At 39.0% G+C, this 22,500-nt stretch overlaps 1 protein-coding gene across 11 annotated transcripts in view; it reads left to right on the top strand.

Annotated features, from left to right (window-relative positions):
* Positions 1–22,500, top strand: part of LOC106873829 (pleckstrin homology domain-containing family H member 2) — a 719,935-nt gene that overhangs the window by 653,236 nt on the left and 44,199 nt on the right. For all 11 annotated transcript variants that reach the window (XM_089353814.1, XM_089353811.1, XM_089353808.1 and 8 more), the window contains 2 exons: positions 15,179–15,303; positions 21,075–21,204. In XM_089353814.1, the coding sequence (XP_089209940.1) occupies positions 15,179–15,303; positions 21,075–21,204 (255 nt within the window). The remainder of the gene's footprint in view (positions 1–15,178; positions 15,304–21,074; positions 21,205–22,500) is intronic.

Genomic DNA, 22,500 nt, shown 5'->3' with positions numbered 1-22,500 from the left:
TGTGTGTGTATTCTTTTTTTTTTTTCTATTATTTGTTTCAGTATATTAACTGAAACAAATAAAAGGCCCCTACTGAGTGACTGTCTTGAAAAGTTTTTGTCAGCCAGATCAACCATGCTATGTATTTTAAATTTGGCACTTATTTTGTTGGACAATTTTTGCTGAATGGCTGAGGTACAGGGACATAAACAAACCAGCACCTGTTGTCAAGCAATGAGACCAATACACAGATGTGTACACTCACACATGCATACACAAACATGCATATAATGTGATAGGATTCCTCACAGTTTCCTCCTATTAAATTCATTCTTAATGTAGTGGTTGACTGGAGGACTGATGCTGCACAGTGGGATTTAACTCCAAACCATGTTGTTGCAAAATAAATTTCTTAACCATGCAGCAATGCTTATGTCTAAAGACACAGACACACACACACACATATCTAAAGATAGTAAGAGAAAGAGAAAGTTGCAGTTCTATATTTAAGAGATGAGGAATTATGTACATTATTTACAGTTGATGGATATTTGTCCTCATCTTGTTTGTTGTTAACACAACGTTTCGACTGATATACCCTCTAGCCTTCATCAGGTGACTTGGAGAAATTTCGAACCGGGTTCTTATTCCTAAGGTATTTTTCGATGTTGTCATTATTATTTATTATCATTATTATTGAGGTCACTGTATGAAATCGAATTCGGAATCTTGGGCTTAGTAGTTCATGCTCTTAACCACTACGCCATATGCCCGTTCTCTGTCTATTACAACACTTCACAAATATCTCCTCTGGGTAAAACCACCAATAGAAGAGAATATGACCAAAGACGAAACGTGCCACCCCCTCAAAATAAAGCTAGAGGAACATTGCAAAGCTGTGACATGAGGAGATATTGATAAATTGGGTATAGCTGATCATGTATGGAAAAATGGAGACCACCTCCCCCTGTGGGATGAAGTTAAAATAATAGACAGAGAACACCATTGGAAAATACGGAAACTACAAGAAGCAGCACATATGCTAGGACACAACAACTTCCTAAACAGACCGAATGCAGATATGAATAGCATATGGGAACCAGTATTAAGGAAGGATAAGAAAATATTAAATTTATAAGCCCTAACATTCACTCCATAATTCCCCCCGGGCTACTGACCCCAAGATTCTGAGTTCGATTCCAAGCAGTGACCTGAATAATAATAATTATAATAATAATAATAATAGTAATAATAACATTGAAAAATACCTTAGGAATGAGAACCCAGGTTCGAAATTTCCCCAAGACACCAGATGAAGGCTGGAGGGTATATCAGCCAAAACGTGTTAACAACAAAGAAGATGAGGACAAATATCTGTCAAATGTAAATAATGTAAATAATGTAAATAATGTAAATAGTGAAAGATGAAGTTTCCATAACATTTGAATGCCTGTCTTCCAGGCTGATGACATTAATATAGCATGCTCTGTAAAGTGGTTGGTATTAGGAAAGGCATCCAGCCTTAGAAACCCTGCCAAAACAGACATGGTGCCTGAACAGCCCTTCAGCTGGTCAGCTTCTGTCAAATCATCCAACCCATGCCAGCATGGAAAATGAATGTGAAATGATGATGATGATGATGATGATGATGACAACGATGTTTTCAGCTTCTACATCTGTGGATTTGTGTCTGTAAGAGGGGGAAATTCCAGAGGTCTATATTTCTCAGAAATTTAGTTGGAGATGTCATTTTGACAATGTTTGATGATTGGTTTATCAATTATTTAGTGCTTATAGCATTACTGTAAAGGCAAAAATATTTGTTTAACTTTTGTTGATGTGTGGGCAGCATTGTTTTAATATGACGACATGTGAGGTCTCTGCTTATCCAGAATGAGAGTTTGTGTGCTTGTGTGTGTGTGTGTTTGTGTGTGTGCATGTATGCATGTGTACGTGTATGTGTGTGTGTGCATGCACGTGTGTGTTTGTGCATGTGTGTGTATGTGCTAGTAAAATTCCATTTGTTGCTTGCTTGGTCTTTTGTCAGTTCTGTTTTTTTATTTTCTCACATAACATACTTTCCTTATGTTTTGTACTTTAAGTTCTCTGTATTACTTTTCTTCATTTTATAGAAAAACATTCCATGAAGCTTTCTTACAATTGTCATTAAACTAAGCTTTGTCATTAAGTTAAACTAAATTAGATTAGATACTTTATAAATATGACCCCCCCCCCAAAAAAAAAACATAGATGCTGAATGAGCCATTCAATGGATGGTTCTACATGCATTTTTCCTCTCTCATAGTTTCATGTTGATAAAATATCTAATTTAATTTAGTGTTCATAATAGAAAATCTCAACTGTTTTATTTCATCATGTGCTACTAATATCGGTATACTCTAAGTCTTTCCAGAATCATTATCACATTGAGAATTTAAAACATGAAAAAACTTACTTAAATGATGAATTAAAAATATAATATAAAATGATGTTTAGACAGTCTCGGGTTAATTGCAATGAATTATCAGAAATCTCATGTTGCACTGGGGATACATTAAAACAAATAGGCTTTGTCACTGTGTCTGTTTAGGTTTACTGCAATATACTCAAAATATTTGTATTTTAGTTACAAAATTGTTTCTGCAATTTGTTACAAATAACAGCTGATTGCAGACAAAGGGAATGGCCCAAAGGTATGGTTCGTGGTAAGAAGTTTGCTTCCCAACCACATGGTTTTTGGGTTCAGTTCTACTGTATGGTACCTTGAGTGAGTGTCTTCTACTATAGCCCCAAGTCAACTGAAGCCTTGTGAATAGGTTTGGCAGATGGAAACTGAAAGAAGCTCATTGTGTGTATATGTGTTTGCATGTGTGTGTGTGTAAGTGTAAATATATAGGCGCAGGAGTGGCTGTGTGGTAAGTAGCTTGCTTACCAACCACATGGTTCTGGGTTCAATCCCACTGCGTGGCACCTTGGGCAAGTGTCTTCTACTATAGACTCGGGCCGACCAAAGCCTTGTGAGTAGATTTGGTAGACAGAAACTGAAAGAAGCCCGTCGTATATATGTATATATATATGTATGTATGTGTGTGTATATGTTTGTGTGTCTGTATTTGTCCCCATAACATCGCTTGACAACCAATGCTGGTGTGTTTATGTCTTCATAACTTAGCGGTTTGGCAAAAGAGACCAATAGAATAAGTACTAGGCTTACAAAGAATAAGTCCTGGGGTCGATTTGCTCGACTAAAGGTGGTGCTCCAGCATGGCCACAGTCAAGTGACTGAAACAAGTAAAAGAGTAAAGAGCATATATATATATATATATATATATATATATATATATATATATATATATATATATATATATATACATATATATGTATGAATGTTCGTGTGTGTAAATATATGTACATATGAATGTGTGTGTGTGTGAATACATATGTGTATGAATGTTTGTGTGTGTGTGTGAATATATATATGTATGAATGTTTGTGTGTGGGTGTTACTATCTCCTTTCTTTGACATTACGTGATAGTTGTAAACAAGTGTCACCATCATGCAAGTGGTGTCCTTCATTTCTAATCTTCCATGAAAACATGTCTGGTCACGAGGAAACATTACCTTACTTGGAAACAAGTAAAGGTTAGCAACAGTAAGGGCATCCAACCATAGATCATTCACCTCGGCAAATTCCAGAAGTGGACGCTGTACAATGATGATGATAACGATGATGATGGCAATGATGATGATGATGATGATGATAATGATCATAATCATCATGATCATAATCATGATCACAATATCTTACTGGGACTGGCCTTGTCATCCCAGGAGGAGGAGGAGGAGGGGAGGAAAGAGTGAAAGACAAATGATGTGATAATCAGGTGATGCAAACTAAAATTACAGATAGGGTTTTAAATGAATATTATAAGTTCAGCACTCTATCGTTTCTCTCAACTCATTACTCAGCCTTCGGTGTAATATCAATTATCACTTAAGTAATGATAAATGGATAAAATATGTGCTAGCATTCTCCTTATAATAATAAAAGAGCAGTTTCTCACAGAGAACTGCGATACGTTTTCTTACTTTCTTACATTCTTACTCCCCCGACCACCACCCCTAACTACGACGGCTGCCGACTGCTGCTTCGTTTCTTGTTTTCGGTTTAATGTGTTGTAAACTTAATGCATTTCAAATCTGTTATTGTTTTCTTGTTTTATGTTTGTTTTTATCATAGTCTTCATTGTTTAACCAAAGAAGGATATGGTAACTCTTAAAATTTAATTTAAATTCTATCCCTCCCATTCTCAATCCTTTCCACCCTGTCCACACACCGCCTTTTCATTTAATGATTTTGTGTCTAATTAAAAAAAATCCTTACCAATAAGTAGTAAATTGGTGACAGATCACCTCAGGATGTTTTTAACTGAACAGGTTTGTGCCTGCCTCCCCATCGCTACCGACTCTTTCCATAAACAGCTCTTGTTTTGCTTTCCGTATTCACCCACATCACCACCACCACCACCACCACCACCACCACTACTACTACCACTACCACATCACTCTCACAGTTGAATATCTCTGTCACCATCACCATCATCTCTGCCATCACTTCTACCATTAATATCTCTATCACCGCCACCACGGCTATCACCATCTTTACGGATGCTTCATATCCTTCCATTTTAACATGTATCACCAGCTACAGATATAATGTCTCTGATGTGAACTAGCTTTATGCAACAATTACTGCCCTTTATATTAAACTGATGGTATCGCTGAGGATGCAGAAAACTGGCGCTAGCTAATGCATGCATTGCTGCGATGTTGTGAAATTGCAGGGTAGGGGGTGGTGGAGGGGTGGGGTGGGTTTGGGGGGAAAGTTGTTTTGAAAGAGCCACAGGGCTTGACGAAATTACAAAGTATGTGAGTCTGTTACTGTAGGGAATCTTCGTCAGTGCCGAGTGCAATTAATGTAAGCTTAATGCACCAAAGATTTGTGTAAAAATCTTCAAGAAGAAGAATAATAATTCCTTCGAAATATGAGATAGGGATTCCTGTGCAAATAGCATCAATGAGAATGATCTTTAAGTTGTCGGAGATGCACACAGTGGATGCGAAGGAGACGAGCAAGCGGGAGGGAGAGAGAGAGAGGGAGAAATGAAGGCAGAAGTTGTTGAGTATATATCAGAACATGCACTCGGAACATCAACAATTATTCTTTTCTCTTTTACTCTTTTAATTATTTCAGTCATTTGACTGTGGCCATGCTGGAGCACTGCCTTTCGTCGAGCAAATCGACCCCAGGACTTATTCTTTGTAAGCCTAGTACTTATTCTATCGGTCTCTTTTGCCGAACCGCTAAGTTATGGGGACGTAAACACCCCAGCATCAGTTGTCAAGCGATGTTGGGGGGACAAACACAGACACACAAACATACACACACATATATATACATATATACAACGGGCTTCTTTTAGTTTCCGTCTACCAAATCCACTCACAAGGCTTTGGTTGGCCCAAGGCTATAGTAGAAGACACTTGCCCAAGGTGCCACACAGTAGGACTGAACCCAGAATCATGTGGTTGGGAGGGAAGCTTCTAACCGCACAGCCACACCTATATAAACATATGCATAACTATATAAACGTGTGTATATATGTATAATATATGATAAATTACCTGAATATACCAACATATACACTTGTACACATGATGCATGTAAATGAATCAGCATAGCTGTGTGGTAAGAGGTTTGTTTCTCAACCACTTGGTTCTGGGTTCAGTCTCACTGTATGGTACCTTAGGCAAGTATCCTCTACTATAGCCTCAGAGGCAAAGAAAGCCTTGTGAGTGGATCTGTTTGACGGAAACTGAAAGAAGCCCATCATAGATATATCTATATTTGTGTGTTGTTGTGTCTGTGTTTGTCACAGACTACTGCTTCACAACAAATGTTGCTGTATTTACATCTCTATAACACAGCAGTTCAGCAAAAGAGACTGATAGAATAAGTGCCAGGCTTACAGAATATAATACTGGGGTCAATTCATTCAACTAAAAATTCTTTGAGGTGGTGCCCCAGCATGGCCTCAGTCTAATGAATGAAACAAATAAAAGATATAGTCTTACTTTCATAATGTGGTGGTTCAGAGTGTATATGCAGTGATAATAACTCAACCATCACCTCCATCACCCTTTCTGAAATCCTGGTATTCTATCAGCCTCTTTCACCGAACTGCTAAGTTACAGACACATAAACAAACCAACACCAGTTGTCAAACGATAATAAAGGCAACCAAACACACACACACACACACACACACACACACACACACACACACACACACACACACACACACACACACACACACACACACACACACACACACACACACACACACCAAGTTATTAAGAATGAGATGCCTGATTTTCCTATGCACCAAGTTTCACAGTTGTTAGCTCTAATGTTTTATCCTGACAATTCTTTGTTTTACAACATTGAAGAGTTACATCATCACTTTTCGAAATGCAATTCATGGTGTCTGATTATATTGTGAGTTTTCTCTTGTAAATCAACTTTTGTGAACCCATGGATAGATCAAAAGTTTGCATTGTTTATGAATACGAGTTCTGTCATGGGACTAATGCATCCCAGACAGCTTGAAACATCAATGAGGTGTTTGGTGAAGATGCGGCGAGTGAGTACACTGTTTGTCAATGGTTTAAGAAGTTCCAGTCTGATGACTTTACTCTTGAAAATCAGCCCTGTGGTAGACCTGAGGCCAAGGTGGATAATGATGAGCTGGAAGTGGATACATCTCAAACTACACGTGAGTTAGCAGCAAGGTTTGATGTTTCAATTCCAATTGTATTGGACCCTCTGAATCAAATCGGCAAGATAAAAACGCTGGACAAGTGGGTACCACACGAACTAATCAAGCATCAAATGACACATTGTGTTGAAACTTGCTGTTCTTTGCTGTTATGGCATAAGTGAACCATTTTTGCATCGTATTGATACGTGTGATGATGAATGGATTCTTTTCAACAGTAGCAAGCGTTCTGTACGGTGGTTAGATAGAGACGAAGTGCCAAAACACAGTCCAAAAGAGAATATTCACCAAAAAGAGCTTACGGTGTCTGTTTGGTGGCCCAGTGCTGGTGTCATCCACTACAGCTTCATGAGACCTGGTAAGTCAATTACAGCAGATGTATACATCAACCAATTGGATGAAATGATGAGTGAACTTACACTTAAACAACCGAGATTGGTCAACAGAGACAGGCCAATTCTTTTGCAAGACAATGCTCAACCACATATTGCACAAAATACTCTACTCAAGTTAAATGAACTGAACTTGGAATTACTCTGTCATACAGCATATTCACCAGTTCTTGCACCAGCTGACTATCATGTTTTCCAGGCTTTAGACAACTTTTCGCAAGGAAAAAAAAACTTAAAATCTGAAGAAAATGCAAAAACAGTCTTTCATGATTTCATCACCTCTTGCTCTCCAGAATTCTTCGCTGCCAGCATAAATAAGCTACTGATAAAATGGCAAAATTGTGTTAATAATTTAGGTGCATACTTTGATTAACTGTATTGCTTTTGTTGCGATAAAGTAAAATGAACTCACAGTTCAAAATTGAACATTTCATTCTTAATGACCTAATATATATATATGTGTGTGTGTGTGTTTGTGTGTGTGTGTGTGTGTGTATGTATGCATACACACACACATATATATATATACATACATAGAGAGAGAGAGAGAGAGAGAGAGAGAGACAGACAGACAGACAGACAGAGATAGAGAGAGAGAAATAGATAAATAGACAAAATGAAATTATAGAAATATCTGAGAGTGGCTAATGGCATGTATATGAACAACAGAGACAAAAACAGGTATACCAAATGCCATACGACATAAATTCTTGCTTTGTAAAAATCATCTTTGCATCTAGAGTATGTGTCACAATTACTAAATGACAATTGAAACCAGTTCCATTTGAGAGGAGCAAATAATTTCAAGAATGAAGAATTTCTCAAAAGCTGACTTGCCACTAAAGAAAAGGACATGCTTATTGTCTGATAAGAGGACAGTCATGGGTATGTGCTTCTACCTCAATAAGCATCATCAACATGACAGTTGTCCTAATCTATATTCAACAGCCAAGGGGCATAGATATATGCAAAAAAATAGCAGAAAACATTTATGAACAACATAGACAAATAAAAGCATACAAAATATTCTATAATATAAATTCTGAATTTGGTAAAATTAATTCTGCTTCTAGAAGGAGGTATATCACAATTACTATTTGGTAACTAAGACCAGGAACATATGAGAAGGGGAATAAAGAACTCTCTTTAGTTAAGTTGCCATTAAGGAAAAGGACAGGTTTATTGTCAGGTGATTAGAAGAGAACTGTGTACATATATTTCTCCATCAAAAGTCCTCATCAGCAGCAAATTGTCCTACATTATATCTTGTAGCCATGGGGCTTGAACACGTGCAGAAAAGAGGAGAGAACACACACACATGTGCACGTGCACACACATACACACAGCATGGCTGTGTGGTTCCCAAACATGTGGGTATGGGTACAGTTCCACTGTGCAGCTCCTAGGGCAAGTGTCTTTTACTATAAACCTTGAACCTTTTGAGTGGATTTGGCTGACAGAAACTGAAAGAAACTCATTATATTTGTGTGTGTGTTTGAGTGTACGTGTGTACTTTTTGTGCAGACTTACTAGCTCTGGTCAAACTGTCCAACCCATGCCAGCATTGATAATGGATGCTTGATGATGATGATGATGATGATGTTAACTTGTGTAGGTTGAATTGTTTAAAATATTAATGAAAGAAATTTAGCTGTTTCTTGCATTAAATTCATCTGAATCAAAATTTTTTCAAGGACTTTGAAGATACTATTGTGAGGAATGGCTGTGTGGTAAGTAGCTTGCTTACCAACCACATGGTTCCGGGTTCAGTCCCACTGCATGGCACCTTGGGCAAGTGTCTTCTACTATAGCCTCGGGCCGACCAAAGCCTTATGAGTGGATTTGGTAGACAGAAACTGAAAGATGCCCATCGTATATATGTATATATATATATATGTGTGTTTGTGTGTCTGTGTTTGTCCCCTCCCCAACATCGCTTGACAACCGATGCTGGTGTGTTTACGACCCCGTAACTTAGCGGTTCGGCAAAAGAGACCGATAGAATAAGTACTAGGCTTACAAAGAATAAGTCCTGGGCTTGATTTGCTCAACTAAAGGCGGTGCTCCAGCATGGCCACAGTCAAATGACTGAAACATGTAAAAGAGAGATATCCTCAATTTACTATTTTGCTAGTGTAGGCCCTCAAAAATCATACGTAGACTCTCAAGGGTCATATGGGTCTTGCTGTAGCAGAACAACACATGGATTATAGCAACATCTCAATAACATTAATAAAACAAGCAGAGTTTGCACAAAGCAGGGATAGAACGATTTTAATCTTTTCTAGGATACAAAAGATTACAATCACCATCTTTTTCCCATTTGTTGGCATTGATTAAGTAATTTCTGACAATGGTAAATTATCATTTAGTTCTTCAAATGCATTTGGTGATTTATTGTGTTACAGAGTTTAGATCAGAATTTTGGCTGATTATCGCTTTGATCTATATATATAGTTCAGCATCATACATACATATCCGCAGCTGATAAATATGAACACATGGTCAATTTAAAAAGCTATAAGTAAACTACTGTCAACATATTTAATACATGAAAGGAACATCAAAAAGATAACTAGAAACAGATACACAGGGTAAAAAAGAAATTAGTTATTATTATTATGATCATCATCATCATCATCATCATCATCATCATCATCATCATCATCATTATTATTATTAAAGGCAGTGAGGTGACAAAATCGTTAGCACACTGGGCGAAATGCTTAGCAAGCAGTATTTCATCTGTCTTTATGTTCTGAGTTCAAATTCCGCCAAGGTTGACTTTGCCTTTCATCTGTTCTGGGTCAATAAATAAAGTATCAGTTGTGTACTGGGGTCAATCTAATTGACTGGCTCCCTCCCTCCAAATTTCAGGTCTTGTGCCTATAGTAAAAATCTGTTGCCTGGCAGTGCTATCAAGGGGCACAGCCTGTTTGGGATAAACTTTACAGGCACGAAAGTTCTGTCAGCTGGACCTGCTTGAGGTACACCCAGAACAATGAAACCATTCTGCAGGCCCTAGTCCAATGCCTGAGTATTGTTGACCTGTGGGTTTATGTCGAACACTTGCTGTCGCGTGTGGGATGGATCTGGCTGTCAGCTGAATCCATTGTGAAGATTTCCCCACCACCCTCTTTTGGCCAGGAGAGGCAGGCAATTTTTATTTGTCTAGTGGCTGTAGTGAAAGAGGTAGTATGGTGGACCCATTTGAAAGGGCTTAAGACAGACACTTTCCTCTTTTCCCAAGCCCTCATCAATTTTTTAAGGTTTCACTTGAAAAGGAAGTTGTGGGTGGAGAGGGAAGTGTTGCTTTGTAGCAAGTTTGTTGAAAAGTGGGTAAATGTTGGAAGAATGACCAGTGTGAAAGGACCAATTCTGAGCATGCACAAGTAAAAAGGAAATTAAAGGAGAAGGGCTCTGCTCTGTTGGTCAGGCACCTGTAGGTTTTGTGGGGTTTTCCACAAGGACCTTTAGGGTTAGGGTTAGGGAGTTTTAATTTGTTCAATTTATATCATTATTACATCGTATACATGCGAAAACCCATTGTATCGTCCTGTTTTTTTGTCTTTTATGTTGTATGTCATTTAATGTTTTGTATGTGAGCCATTGTGGCTAATAAAAGAATAAATTATTTTTATTATTATTATTATTAGCTGGCAAAATTGTTAGCATGCCAAGCAAAATGTTTAGCAGTATTTTGTCCATCCTTAGGCTCTGAGTTCAAATTCCGCTGAGGTCAACTTTGCCTTTCATCCTTTTGGGAGTCAATGAAATAAGTACCAGTTATGCACTGGGGTTGATGTAATTGACTTGCCCCTCTCCCAAAGTTTCAGGCCTTGTACCCATAGTAGAAAGGATTATTATTATTATTATTATTATTATTATTATTATCATCATTATTAACTCTCTGGCATTCAGATTACTCTGTCAAATGTAATGCTTAGTTATTCACATTGGTTTTGGATTAATCATGCATTATCATCCAACTACAAGATTTTGATTGATGACGTGATTGTTTAATTTTAGAATGGCATTGTAGTGTAGGAGTAAGAGGCAGGATCTGGTTGGCTTAAATGTAAAGCAAGTAGAATATTTGAGCCAGATATGGCTGGTTTAAGTGCTGAAAGGTGAAGACTGTAAGCTGGCAATATTATTAGACAAAATATTTAGTCATATTTTTTTTGGTTTTACATTCTGAATTCATTTGCTGCCCAGATTAAGTTTATCTTTTGTTCTTTCAAGGTCGAGAAAATAAGTACCAGTTGAGTACTGGGGTCAATGTAATCAACTAATCCTTCCTCACTGAATTTTAAATCTTGTGCCAATAGTAGAATTTTCTACTCATTTTCTAACTGTATGTTTTATATGTACTTGGCTTTCTAATGCTTCGTGCTTTGAAATAGATTAACAATAACTTTATTGTTTGCTATGCACATGGCGTTTCAGAATAATACAAAATATGTTATTTTTTATACTTAGTATATATTTGTTTCAAATTTGATTTCAAATTTTAGCACAAAGCCAGCAGTTTTGGGGGATGGGGAAAGTCAATTGCAATGACTCAAATACTCAGCTGGTACTTATTTTATTGACTCCCAAAAGGACGGAAAGCAAAGTTGACCTGGGCAGAATTTGAACTCAGAACATAAAGTTGTCCTGTTAAGTATCCATATGAAATGATTGGGCAGGTTTTTAGGGTTATTATATTTTGTTTGTTTTTAATGTTCAGCCTATTTTAGATATGGTATGGATATTTATAACCACACAGCCATGCCTGCATTACATTTGGTCAAAATCTACATGTGGAACACAGAGTTATAGTTATATGACACACTCACCAATGTAGTTTAATCATCAGATTCACAGATGGTTTCGTTTCTTTACCTCTTCTGTCTCTGTTACAACAACTCTACCACTCTAAGCTATCAATCTACATACTTTCTGTCTACTCAGACCCTCTTGATCTGCATACCCTTTCTCTACCCAAATTCTTTATTAGTTTGCTCCCATGTTGCACATGAAACATTTCACCCATCCCTATTTCCCCAAATATTAAAATTCCACTGGAATTTCTCACTTATACTTTTCATGCAATTCTTGATGTAGAAGCTCAACACTACTACTATACAACAATTTCACCAATGTGGAATGATCCAAATAAATCAAAACCAATTATTCTTTTCCTTGTCCTTTAATTAATTAATTAATTAGGCACAAGCATGGCTGTGTGGTAAGAAACTTGCTTCCCAACCACATGGTTCTGAGTTCAGTCCCACTGCATGGCACCATGGGCAAGTGTCTTCTGCTATGGCCTTGGGCTGACAAAAGCCTTGTGAGTGGATTTGGTCGATGGAAATTGAAAGAAGCCTGTTGTATATATATGTATGTATGTATGTATGTATGTATGTATGTCAGTATGAGCATGTCTTCATGTGTGTTTGTCACCTCATTACCATTTGACAACTGGTGTTGGTGTGTTTGCTTCCTTGTAACTTAGCAGTCCATCAAAAGAAACCAATAGAATATGTACCAAACATAAAAAATAAGTTCTGGGGTTGAATTATTCAAAAAAAAATTCAGTGGGGTGCTCCAGCATGTCGGCAATCTAATGACTGAAGCAAGTAAAAGATAAATGATAAATCAATCAATTAATTAAATAATTAAAAAAAAGAGGGACTTTATATGAAATAGTGGGTCTCAAGATTGAGCAAGTACAAAATCAGTAGACAGAAGACATTGTGCTGAACAGACAAATGGAAAAAAATAAGTTCTATAAATTAGGGTGGTGGTGGTAGTGGCACCGGTGGTGGTGGTGGTAGTGGCACCGGTGGTGGTGGTGGTAGTGGCACCGGTGGTGGTGGTGGTAGTGGCAGTGATGGGAAGTGGGAGGAGGTAACAGGTATGATGGGAGTAATAGTATTAAATGTATTCATGGTGTCGAAATCTTATTAAAGTGTATCTTTAAGTGATGATGTATTGGTTTGTGGTTGGAACAAGAATTACTTATGTTAGAAAGGACTTCAGAAAAATACATCTATCTTAATTTGAATCGATTTCTAATATTTCATCTCTCTCTCTCTCTCTTTCTCTCTCTCTCTTTCTCTCTCTCTCTTCCTCTCTCTTTCTCTCACCCCTCTCTCTCTCTTTCTCTCTCTCTCTCTCTGCCTCTCTCTCTTTCTCTCACCCTCTCTCTCACCCTCTCTCTCACCCTCTCTCTCACCCTCTCTCTCACCCTCTCTCTCTCTTTCTCTCACCCTCTTTGTCTCTCTCCCCCTCTCTCTCTCCCCCTCTCTCTCTCCCCCTCTCTCTCTCCCCCTCTCTCTCTCCCCCTCTCTCTCTCCCCCTCTCTCTCTCCCCCCTCTCTCTCTCCCCCTCTCTCTCTCCCCCTCTCTCTCTCCCCCTCTCTCTCTCCCCCTCTCTCTCTCCCCCTCTCTCTCTCCCCCTCTCTCTCTCCCCCTCTCTCTCTCCCCCTCTCTCTCTCCCCCTCTCTCTCTCCCCCTCTCTCTCTCCCCCTCTCTCTCTCCCCCTCTCTCTCTCCCCCCTCTCCCCCTCTCTCCCTCTCTCCCCCTCTCTCTCTCCCCCTCTCGCTCTCCCCCCTCTCTCTCCCCCTCTCTCTCCCCCTCTCCCCCCCTCCCCTCCCTCTCCCCCTCTCCCCCTCTCCCCCACCCATCTCCACCCCCTCCCCCTCTCCCCTCCCCCTCCCCCTCTCCCCTCCCCCTCTCCCCATCCCCCCTCTCTCCCCCTCTCTCTCCCCCTCTCCCCTATCTCTCTCCCCCTCTCTCCTTTTCTCTCCCCCCTCCCCCTCCCCCCTCTCTGATATAAATGGGACTTTGTTTAATTTCATGTATATTTTATGTACTGTCTGACATTTTTACCTGCTGTCTATCACACTGTCCTGGGGTCTCATTTATTTAGTCACATATTCTATCACATTATCATATTTGTACTTTTATCAGTCATGAATAGTAATTTATTCTACTACATTGTAATTTATTCAGTAACATACAGGTACAACATTGATTTTCTGAAACCTTTGGTCCTAAAGTCTTTCCAGCTTACTGATTTTTCCAAATCAGGGCCGGCTGGTTACCTTGGTTAACACACCTTAAATCAAACAATTACCAAATTTACTTGAATAATTAAATGAAATACAAGAATCTGTGCATTAGTATTAAAAATACAGATCTTTAATACTATACTGTACGAGAGACTAGTGAACTAGTCTGGCAGAAGAACTTGAAGTTCCTGCTCAGAAATTAGTGCAGACTATAAGCGGTTCCAGACCATCAGTGTCTGGGAAGTTGGTGTTGTACATGTAGTCCCTATCATATGTCCAGATGTTATCCTATTTATTGTATGTTATAGTCATCATCATCATCATCGTTTAACGTCCGCTTTCCATGCTAGCATGGGTTGGACGATTTGACTGAGGACTGGTGAACCAGATGGCTACACCAGGCTCCAATCTGATTTGGCAGAGTTTCTACAGCTAGATGCCCTTCCTAACGCCAACCACTCCGAGAGTGTAGTGGGTGTTTTTACATGCCACCTGCACGAAGGCCAGTTAGGTGGTACTGGCAACGGCCACACTCAAAATGGTGTATCTTACATGCCACCCGCACAAGAGCCAGTCCAGCGGCACTGGCAATGATCTCGCTCGAAAGTCCTCACACATGCCACGGGCACAAGTGCCAGAAAGGTGACACTGGGCACAGGTGCCATCACGATTTCGCTTTTGCTTGCCCCAACATAGTGTATGTTATATTTCATTTGTCCAAATCATAATCGATCTCTCTTAGAAATATGATGTTCTCTGTCACAATCTTTATTATAACCTGTATCACAAACTTTGTAAGAAATTGCCCTTGTTTCCATTTGTTGCTAATTTTGAATTAATCAGTGAACAAAATTTATTTTTAAAAAATTAAATTGAATTGTTTTTTGTTTTTTTTAAACCATTCCAGATAGAATTTGGTGATGCCAAAGTTGATCCCAGCAAGGATTTAAGTAACTGTCAACAACTACAGACTGTACAGAAGAAATTTTATCCCGAAAAATATCAGACTCACTTGACTGGATCAGAACAGAGGTGAGAGCAGGTGTTTTTTAATATTTGGTTTGATGAAGGTGGCGAGCTGGCAGAATCATTAGCATGCTGGGCGAAATGCTTAGTGGTATTTCGTCTGCCATTACATTCTGAGTTCAAATTCCGCCGAGATGGACTTTGCCTTTCATTCTTTCGGGGTCGATAAATTAAGTCCCAGTTACACACTGGGGTCGATGTAATTGACTTAATCTCTTTGTCCGTCCCCTCTATGTTTCGCCTCTTGTGGACAATAAAGAAATAAGAATCGTTAGCACATTGGGCTAAATGCTTCGCGGCATTTCATCCGTCTATATATTTTGAGTTCAAATTCTATTATAGTCAGCTTTGCTTTTCATCCTTTTGGGGTCAATAAAATAAATACCAGTTAAACACTGGGGTCGACGTATTCGTCTTTACCCACTTCCCTGAAATTACTGACCTTGTGCCAAAGTGTGAAACTAATATTTGGCTTGATGTCATTGTTGGATCTTTTAGAATGTTTTATCATCATCATCATCATCATCATCATCATCATCATCAACTCTGCTTTTGCTACTGATAGTATTACCATTGTCATCATCATCACCACCACCACAGTGAGGCCTTCAGTGTGGTTGCTTGGTCTGCTGGACATATTAGCTAAATCTCTCCCAAATAACAAGCTTCTATTCTTAAACAAGGAAGGAAGTAGTTGATCATATAGCCTTGTACACCCCTAAAAGGACCAAATGTTAATGGTTGATTCACCCCACCTTCAATCATAAGCCTGCTTGATCAGGGTTGGCTTTAGACAAAACATCATTAACATCACCATTCTTATCACCACCATCCCTGCTGCTACTACTATAAGTTGACAGTTAACACCATCATCCTCATCACTATTATCAACATCACTGCTATTATCATCCTCATCCTCACCATCATTATCATCATCATCATCATCATCATCATCATAGCATGAGGCATTTATGTATAGTAATGCCCTTAATATATATACATATATATATATATACATCATTTCTCATTAAATTCCTCAATGTTTCAATGTTAAAACAAGCCATTCACACACATAGGTGGGGAAGCTTTTGAATGGAACAGCAACCAGTCTCAGACATCAGAAGCTATCTGACCTCCAACCTCTTGTCAATGAGCTGACCTAGCTTAATCTTTAAATTCTCTTAATCTCTGAAAAATACTGAAAACACCATTTATAATACTTCATATTTGTCAGAATGTTAAAATAAAGCCAATTCTATTGAATTTTGTGATATGCCTTGACTTATAATGGTATTATCTCTTTGATTTTTATGCCCCAAACTACATTTTTGTGGAGCTTTGTAGCATATTAGCTGAGTTCTCCATTCTGTTTAATTCATAGAGAGGTGCCAGCTGTATCATCGTCATCATCATCATCGTTCAATGTCTGTTTTCCATGCTGGCATGAGTTGGACGATTTGACTGAGGTCTGGAAAGCCAGCAGCTAGACCAAGCTCCAATCTGATCTGGCAAGGTTTCTACAGCTGGATGCCCTTCCTAACGCTAACCACTCCAAGAGTGCAGTGGGTGTTTTTTACATGCCATCAGCACGAGAGTCAGTAAGGTGGCCCTGACGTTGATCATGTTCAGATAGTGCTTTTTACGTGCCACCAGCACAGGAGCCAGTCAGGCGGCACTGGCAACGACCACGTTCAGATGGTGCTTTTTATGTGCACTGGCACAGGAGCTAGTTAGGCGGACCTGGGATCGACTACATTCAGATAGTGCTTTTTTCATGCCACCGGCTAAGGTACAGCCAGTCGCTAGTTGTTTATATAACACAGGTGCCCAGGCATGGCTGTGTGGTAAGAAGTTTGCTTACCAACTACATGGTTCTGGGTTCAGTCCCACTGTGTGGCACCCTGGGCAAGTGTCTTTTGCTACATCCCTGGACTCACCAAAACCTTGTGAGTGGATTTGGTAGACAGAAACTGAAACAAGCGCATTGCATATATATGTGTGTGTGTGCATGTGTGTGTTTTTCTGTCTGTGTTTGTCTCCCCACTACCTCTTGACAACCACTATTGGTGCGTTTATGTCTCCATGACTTAGCAGTTCAGCACAAGAGACCGATAAAATAAGTACCAGGCTTAACAAAAGGATATAAAAAAATAAGTACTAGGTTTGTTTCATTTGACAAAGAAACTTCAATGTGGTGCTCCAGCATTGCCACAGTCTGATGACTGAAACAAGTAACAAATAAAAAAAGCAAAAAGTAAATGATAGTGCATGGGGGCAGGGACCAACTGTGAGAGAAAGAAAAGTATAGACTCAATGCTGGATTGGTGCTTATTTTTGTCAACCCTAAAAGGATAAAATATCGAGTCAACTTCAGCATCATTTGAACTCAGAATGTAAGGAACCAGAAGAAATGCTGCTATGCATTTTGTCTGGCATGGTAAAGATTCTTCCAGCTTACCACCTTAATAATAATAATAATAATAATAATAATAATAATAATAATAATAACGTTGTTGGCACTCCGTCGCTTACGACGTCGAGGGTTCTAGTTGATCCGATTAACGGAACAGCCTGCTCGTGAAATTAACGTGCAAATGGCTGAGTACTCCACAGACACGTGTACCCTTAACGTAGTTCTCGGGGATATTCAGCGTGACACAGTGTGACAAGGCTGACCCTTTGAATTACAGACAAGTAATTAAAACAGGAAGTAAGAGTGAGAGAAAGTTGTGGTGAAAGAGTACAGCAGGGTTCGCCACCATCCCCTGCCGGAGCATCGTGGAGCTTTAGGTGTTTTCGCTCAATAAACACTCACAACGCCTGGTCTGGGAATCGAAACCGCGATCCTATGACCTTGAGTCCGCTGCCCTAACCACTGGGCCATTGCACCTCCACTAATAATACTACTACTAATAATAATAGTAATAAAGGTGGCGAGCTGGCAGAAACAGTAGCATGTCGGATGAAATGCTTAGCGGTATTTCGTCTGTCTTTACGTTCTGAGTTCAAATTCCACCGGAGTCGACTTTGCCTTTCATCCTTTCGGGGTCGATTAAATAAGTACCAGTTATGCACTGGGATCGATGTAATTGACTGAATCCCTTTGTCTGTCCTCGTTTGTCCCCTCTTAGCCCACTGTGGCCAAAAAAAAAAAAATAATAATGATAATAATAATAATAATAATAATAATAATAATAATTATGTCACATGTAAACAAAGATAAGTTTGTTTTTGAAGCGTTGAAATGTATTGTAGAACAAGAAGATAGATATATTTTTTAAATACTGATAGAGCAGCATATATAGGATAAAATCCTTTTAGAGCATAAAAATTTGTCGGCAACCAAGTTTGTCGATCCTAATAATAATTAATTCTTTATTGGCCACGAGGGCTCACATACAATAACATTAAAGGACATGCAACAACATAAAAGACAAAAACGGGACGATATAATGGGTTTTACAGCGTGCAAACAAGAAAAATGATAAAAAGTTGACGTTGGCAGAATTTGAACTCAGATTGTAGCGACGGGTGAAATACCAGTAAGCCTTTTATCCAGCGTGCCAACTTAATAATAATAATAATAACAATAATAATAATAATAATAATAATAATATGCCTCGATGCAGTACGAGGCACTGAGTTTCATGGGTTCTGATCTTAACTGATTGGAAGTGCTATCATGTACATTGCTTTGTCTTGGCATAAAAAATGGGCTACAGCAATTATTCTGCTCAATATCACAGATTTGTTTGTCAATTGTTTTACTTTAACCAGTCAAGCATGCCCCTTGGTTGCTGATAATATGTGCATCTCTAATCATGAGCAGAAGTGGTGGGGGAGAATCACATTGATGTGTTTAGTGGAATTCTTTGGGGTTTGAATAATTCACTTCAGCAAACGTTTGTGTTTCATTCATCATCCTTAAACAAACCTTATTCAGGGACCATTTGAGTGAGATGGGCTACTTACCCTGAAGAAAATTCTAACTGGGCCCCACCTGCAATGTCATGCACTGTTTATCTTGATATGAGATCACCATATTGCACATATATGGTTGTGATGCATGTGTCTGGTATACCCTTATCAGACGAGTAGTCATGATGATGTGTATACTGGGCTTTGTGTTTTATCCCAGCATTTCTTTGATGGTATGTGCTGCTCTCTCACTCAATAATAATAATAATAATAATAATAATAATAATAATAATAATAATAATAATGATAATAGTCTTTCTTACCACAGGAACAAGACGTAAAATTTGGGGGGTGGCAGTCAATAAGATCAATCCTAGTACGCAACTGGTACTTAATTTATTGACCCCGAAATGATGAAAGACAAAGTCAAACCCAGCGGAATGTGAACTCAAACAAAATGCCGCTAAGCATTTCACCCAACGTGTTATACTACTACTACTACTACTACTACTACTACTACTACTACTACTACTAATAATAATAATAATAATAATAATAATAATGATAATAATAATTTCTACTATAAGCACTAGGCCTGAAATTTCGGGGAAAGGGACTAGTCAATCACACTGACCCCATTGTATCAATGGTACTTAATTTATTGACTGACTCCAAAACAATGAAAGGCAAACTCAACCTTGGTGGAATTGAACTCAGAACATAAAGACTGACGAAATGTGGCTAAGCATTTTGCCCAGCATGCTAATGATTCTGCCAGCTCACTGCCCTAATAATAATAATAATAATAATAATAATAATAATAATAATAATAATAATCATAATCTTTATTTTTGCATCATCATCATCAGCATCATTGTTTAACATCTGTTTTCCATGCTGTTATGGGCTGGATGGTTTGACTGAAGACTGGCAAGCCAGTAGGATACACCAGGTTCCAATCTGATCTGGCAAAGTTTCTACAGCTGGATGCCTTTCCTAATGCCAACCACTCCAAGTGTGTAGTGTGTGCTTTTTATGTGCCACTGGTATGGGAGCCAGTTAGGCAGAACTGGCATTGGCAACATTCAGATGTGTCACCAGCACAGGAGCCAGTCAGGGGGCACTGGCTTCGACCACATTCAGAAGGTGTTTTTTACATGCCTCCGCCACAGGAGCCAGTCGGGAGGCACTGGCATCAACCACGTTTGGATGGTGCTTTTTAGTAATTTCAAGGGGAGTTGGAAGTTTATTACATCAACCACAGGGTTTGACTGATTACTCATTTTACTATCCCTGAATGGCAGTTGACCTCACAAGAATTTGAACTCAGGTCACAAAGACAGACAAAGTGCTGCTAAATCTTTAGGTCATTGTGATAATGATAATGATGGTGGCAATGGTGGTGCTGGTGGTGACGGCAGTGATGGTTATGGTGGTGATGGTTGTAGTGGTGGTGGTGACTATGGCAACAGTGGTGGTGGTGGTGGTGGTGACCACAGTGGTGTTGGTAGTGGTGGTGACCAAAGCAATGCTGGTGGTGGTGAGGGCAGCAAAGGTAGCAGTGTTTGACAGCAGTGATTGTGATAGTGGGGATTGTGGCAATTGTGGTGGTGATGGTGATAGATGGTGATGGTGGTAGTGGCAACAGTGGTGTTGGTGGTGGTGAAGGTGAGGGTGACAATAGTGGTGATGGCAGGTAGTGATGGTGCTAGTGGCAACAGTGGTGGTGCTGGGGGGGGGGGATTTCCTACATAAAATGAGAGCTTGATTTCTAAGTGACTTAAATACTACTAATCAACTAATCATTTCAAGTTTAATTAACTTCTTTTTTCTTTTCTTTTCTTTTTCCTGTTTTTCAGAACCTTAGTAAACACAATCTACGAAAGATGGGCTGCACTGCGTGGTCGAAGTGTTAATGATTGTGTGCGCATGTACCTTAATGTTGTTCGCAAATGGCCTTTCTGTGGAGCCAAAGTTTTTCTAACTTGTGTAAGTATAAATAAAAACAAAAATGAAACACGAAAAAAAAAGGCCACCTCTGATACATTTTATTTTTTTTTAACTTATATTAAACAATAGCAAAATGGACAGTTAACTCATGTTTTTATAATATCATTATTGATACAGGCACAGGAGTGGCTGTGTGGTAAGAAGCTTGCTTCGCAACCACATGGTTCCAGGTACAGTTGTAATGTGTGGCACGTTGAGCAAGTGTTTTCTACTATATAGCATCAGGCTAACCAAAGCCTTGTGAGTGGATTTGGTAGACAGAAACTGAAAGAACCTTGTCGTGTGTGTGTGTGTGTGTGTGTCTTTGGGCTCCCTCCACCACTTGATAACCAGTGTTGGTGTGTTTACGTCCCTGTAACTTTGCAATTCTGCAAAACTGATCAATAGAATGAATACCTGGCTTAAAAAACCCTACAAGTACTGGGGTTGGTTCATTCAACTAGGCAGTGCCATTCTTCAAGCTGGTACCCCAAGATGGGCACAGTCTAATAACTGAAACAAGTAAAAGATAAAAGATTAAGATATCATGTATATGTGTGCCTTTACTCTTTTTTTTTTTTTACTCTTTTTACTTGTTTCAGTCATTTGACTGCAGCCATGCTGGAGCACCGCCTTTGTAGTCGAGAAATTCAACCCCAGGACTTATTCTTTGTAAGCCTAGTACTTATTCTATCGGTCTCTTTTTGCCGAACCGCTAAGTTACGGGGATGTAAACACACCAGCATCGGTTCTCAAGCAATGCTAGGGGGACAAACACAAACACACACACACACACACACACACATATATATATATATATATATATATATATATATATATATATATATATATATATATATATATATATATATTTATATATATATATATATACATATATACGACAGGCTTCTTTCAGTTTCCGTCTACCAAATCCACTCACAAGACTTTGGTCGGCCCGAGGCTACAGTAGAAGACACTTGCCCAAGGTGCCACACAGTGGGACTGAACCCGGAACCATGTGGTTGGTAAGCAACCTACTTACCTCACAGCCACTCCTGCGCCTGTTGGCTTTTAACTTTGAACTTGGCCATAATGTAATATTATCAGTTGTTGCCGTTGGTGCTGCTGTTACCGCCATTGCCATCATTTTTTGTTCATATGATTCTCAATGATTCTTTAGCTATGGCCCCTTTGATTCCTATTTTACTCAGATGAACCCTTCATAGCCATTCGATGTTTAAAAAAATCTTATTATCATCATCATCATTTAGTGTCTTCTTTCCATGCTGGCATGGG

The sequence above is a fragment of the Octopus bimaculoides genome, chromosome 6 (genome assembly GCF_046866305.1).
Source record: "Octopus bimaculoides isolate indiv1 chromosome 6, ASM4686630v1, whole genome shotgun sequence".
Taxonomy (NCBI): Eukaryota; Metazoa; Mollusca; class Cephalopoda; order Octopoda; family Octopodidae; genus Octopus; species Octopus bimaculoides.
The sequence above is the reverse complement of the archived record's forward strand: the minus strand, read 5'-3'. Positions and strand labels throughout refer to the sequence as shown.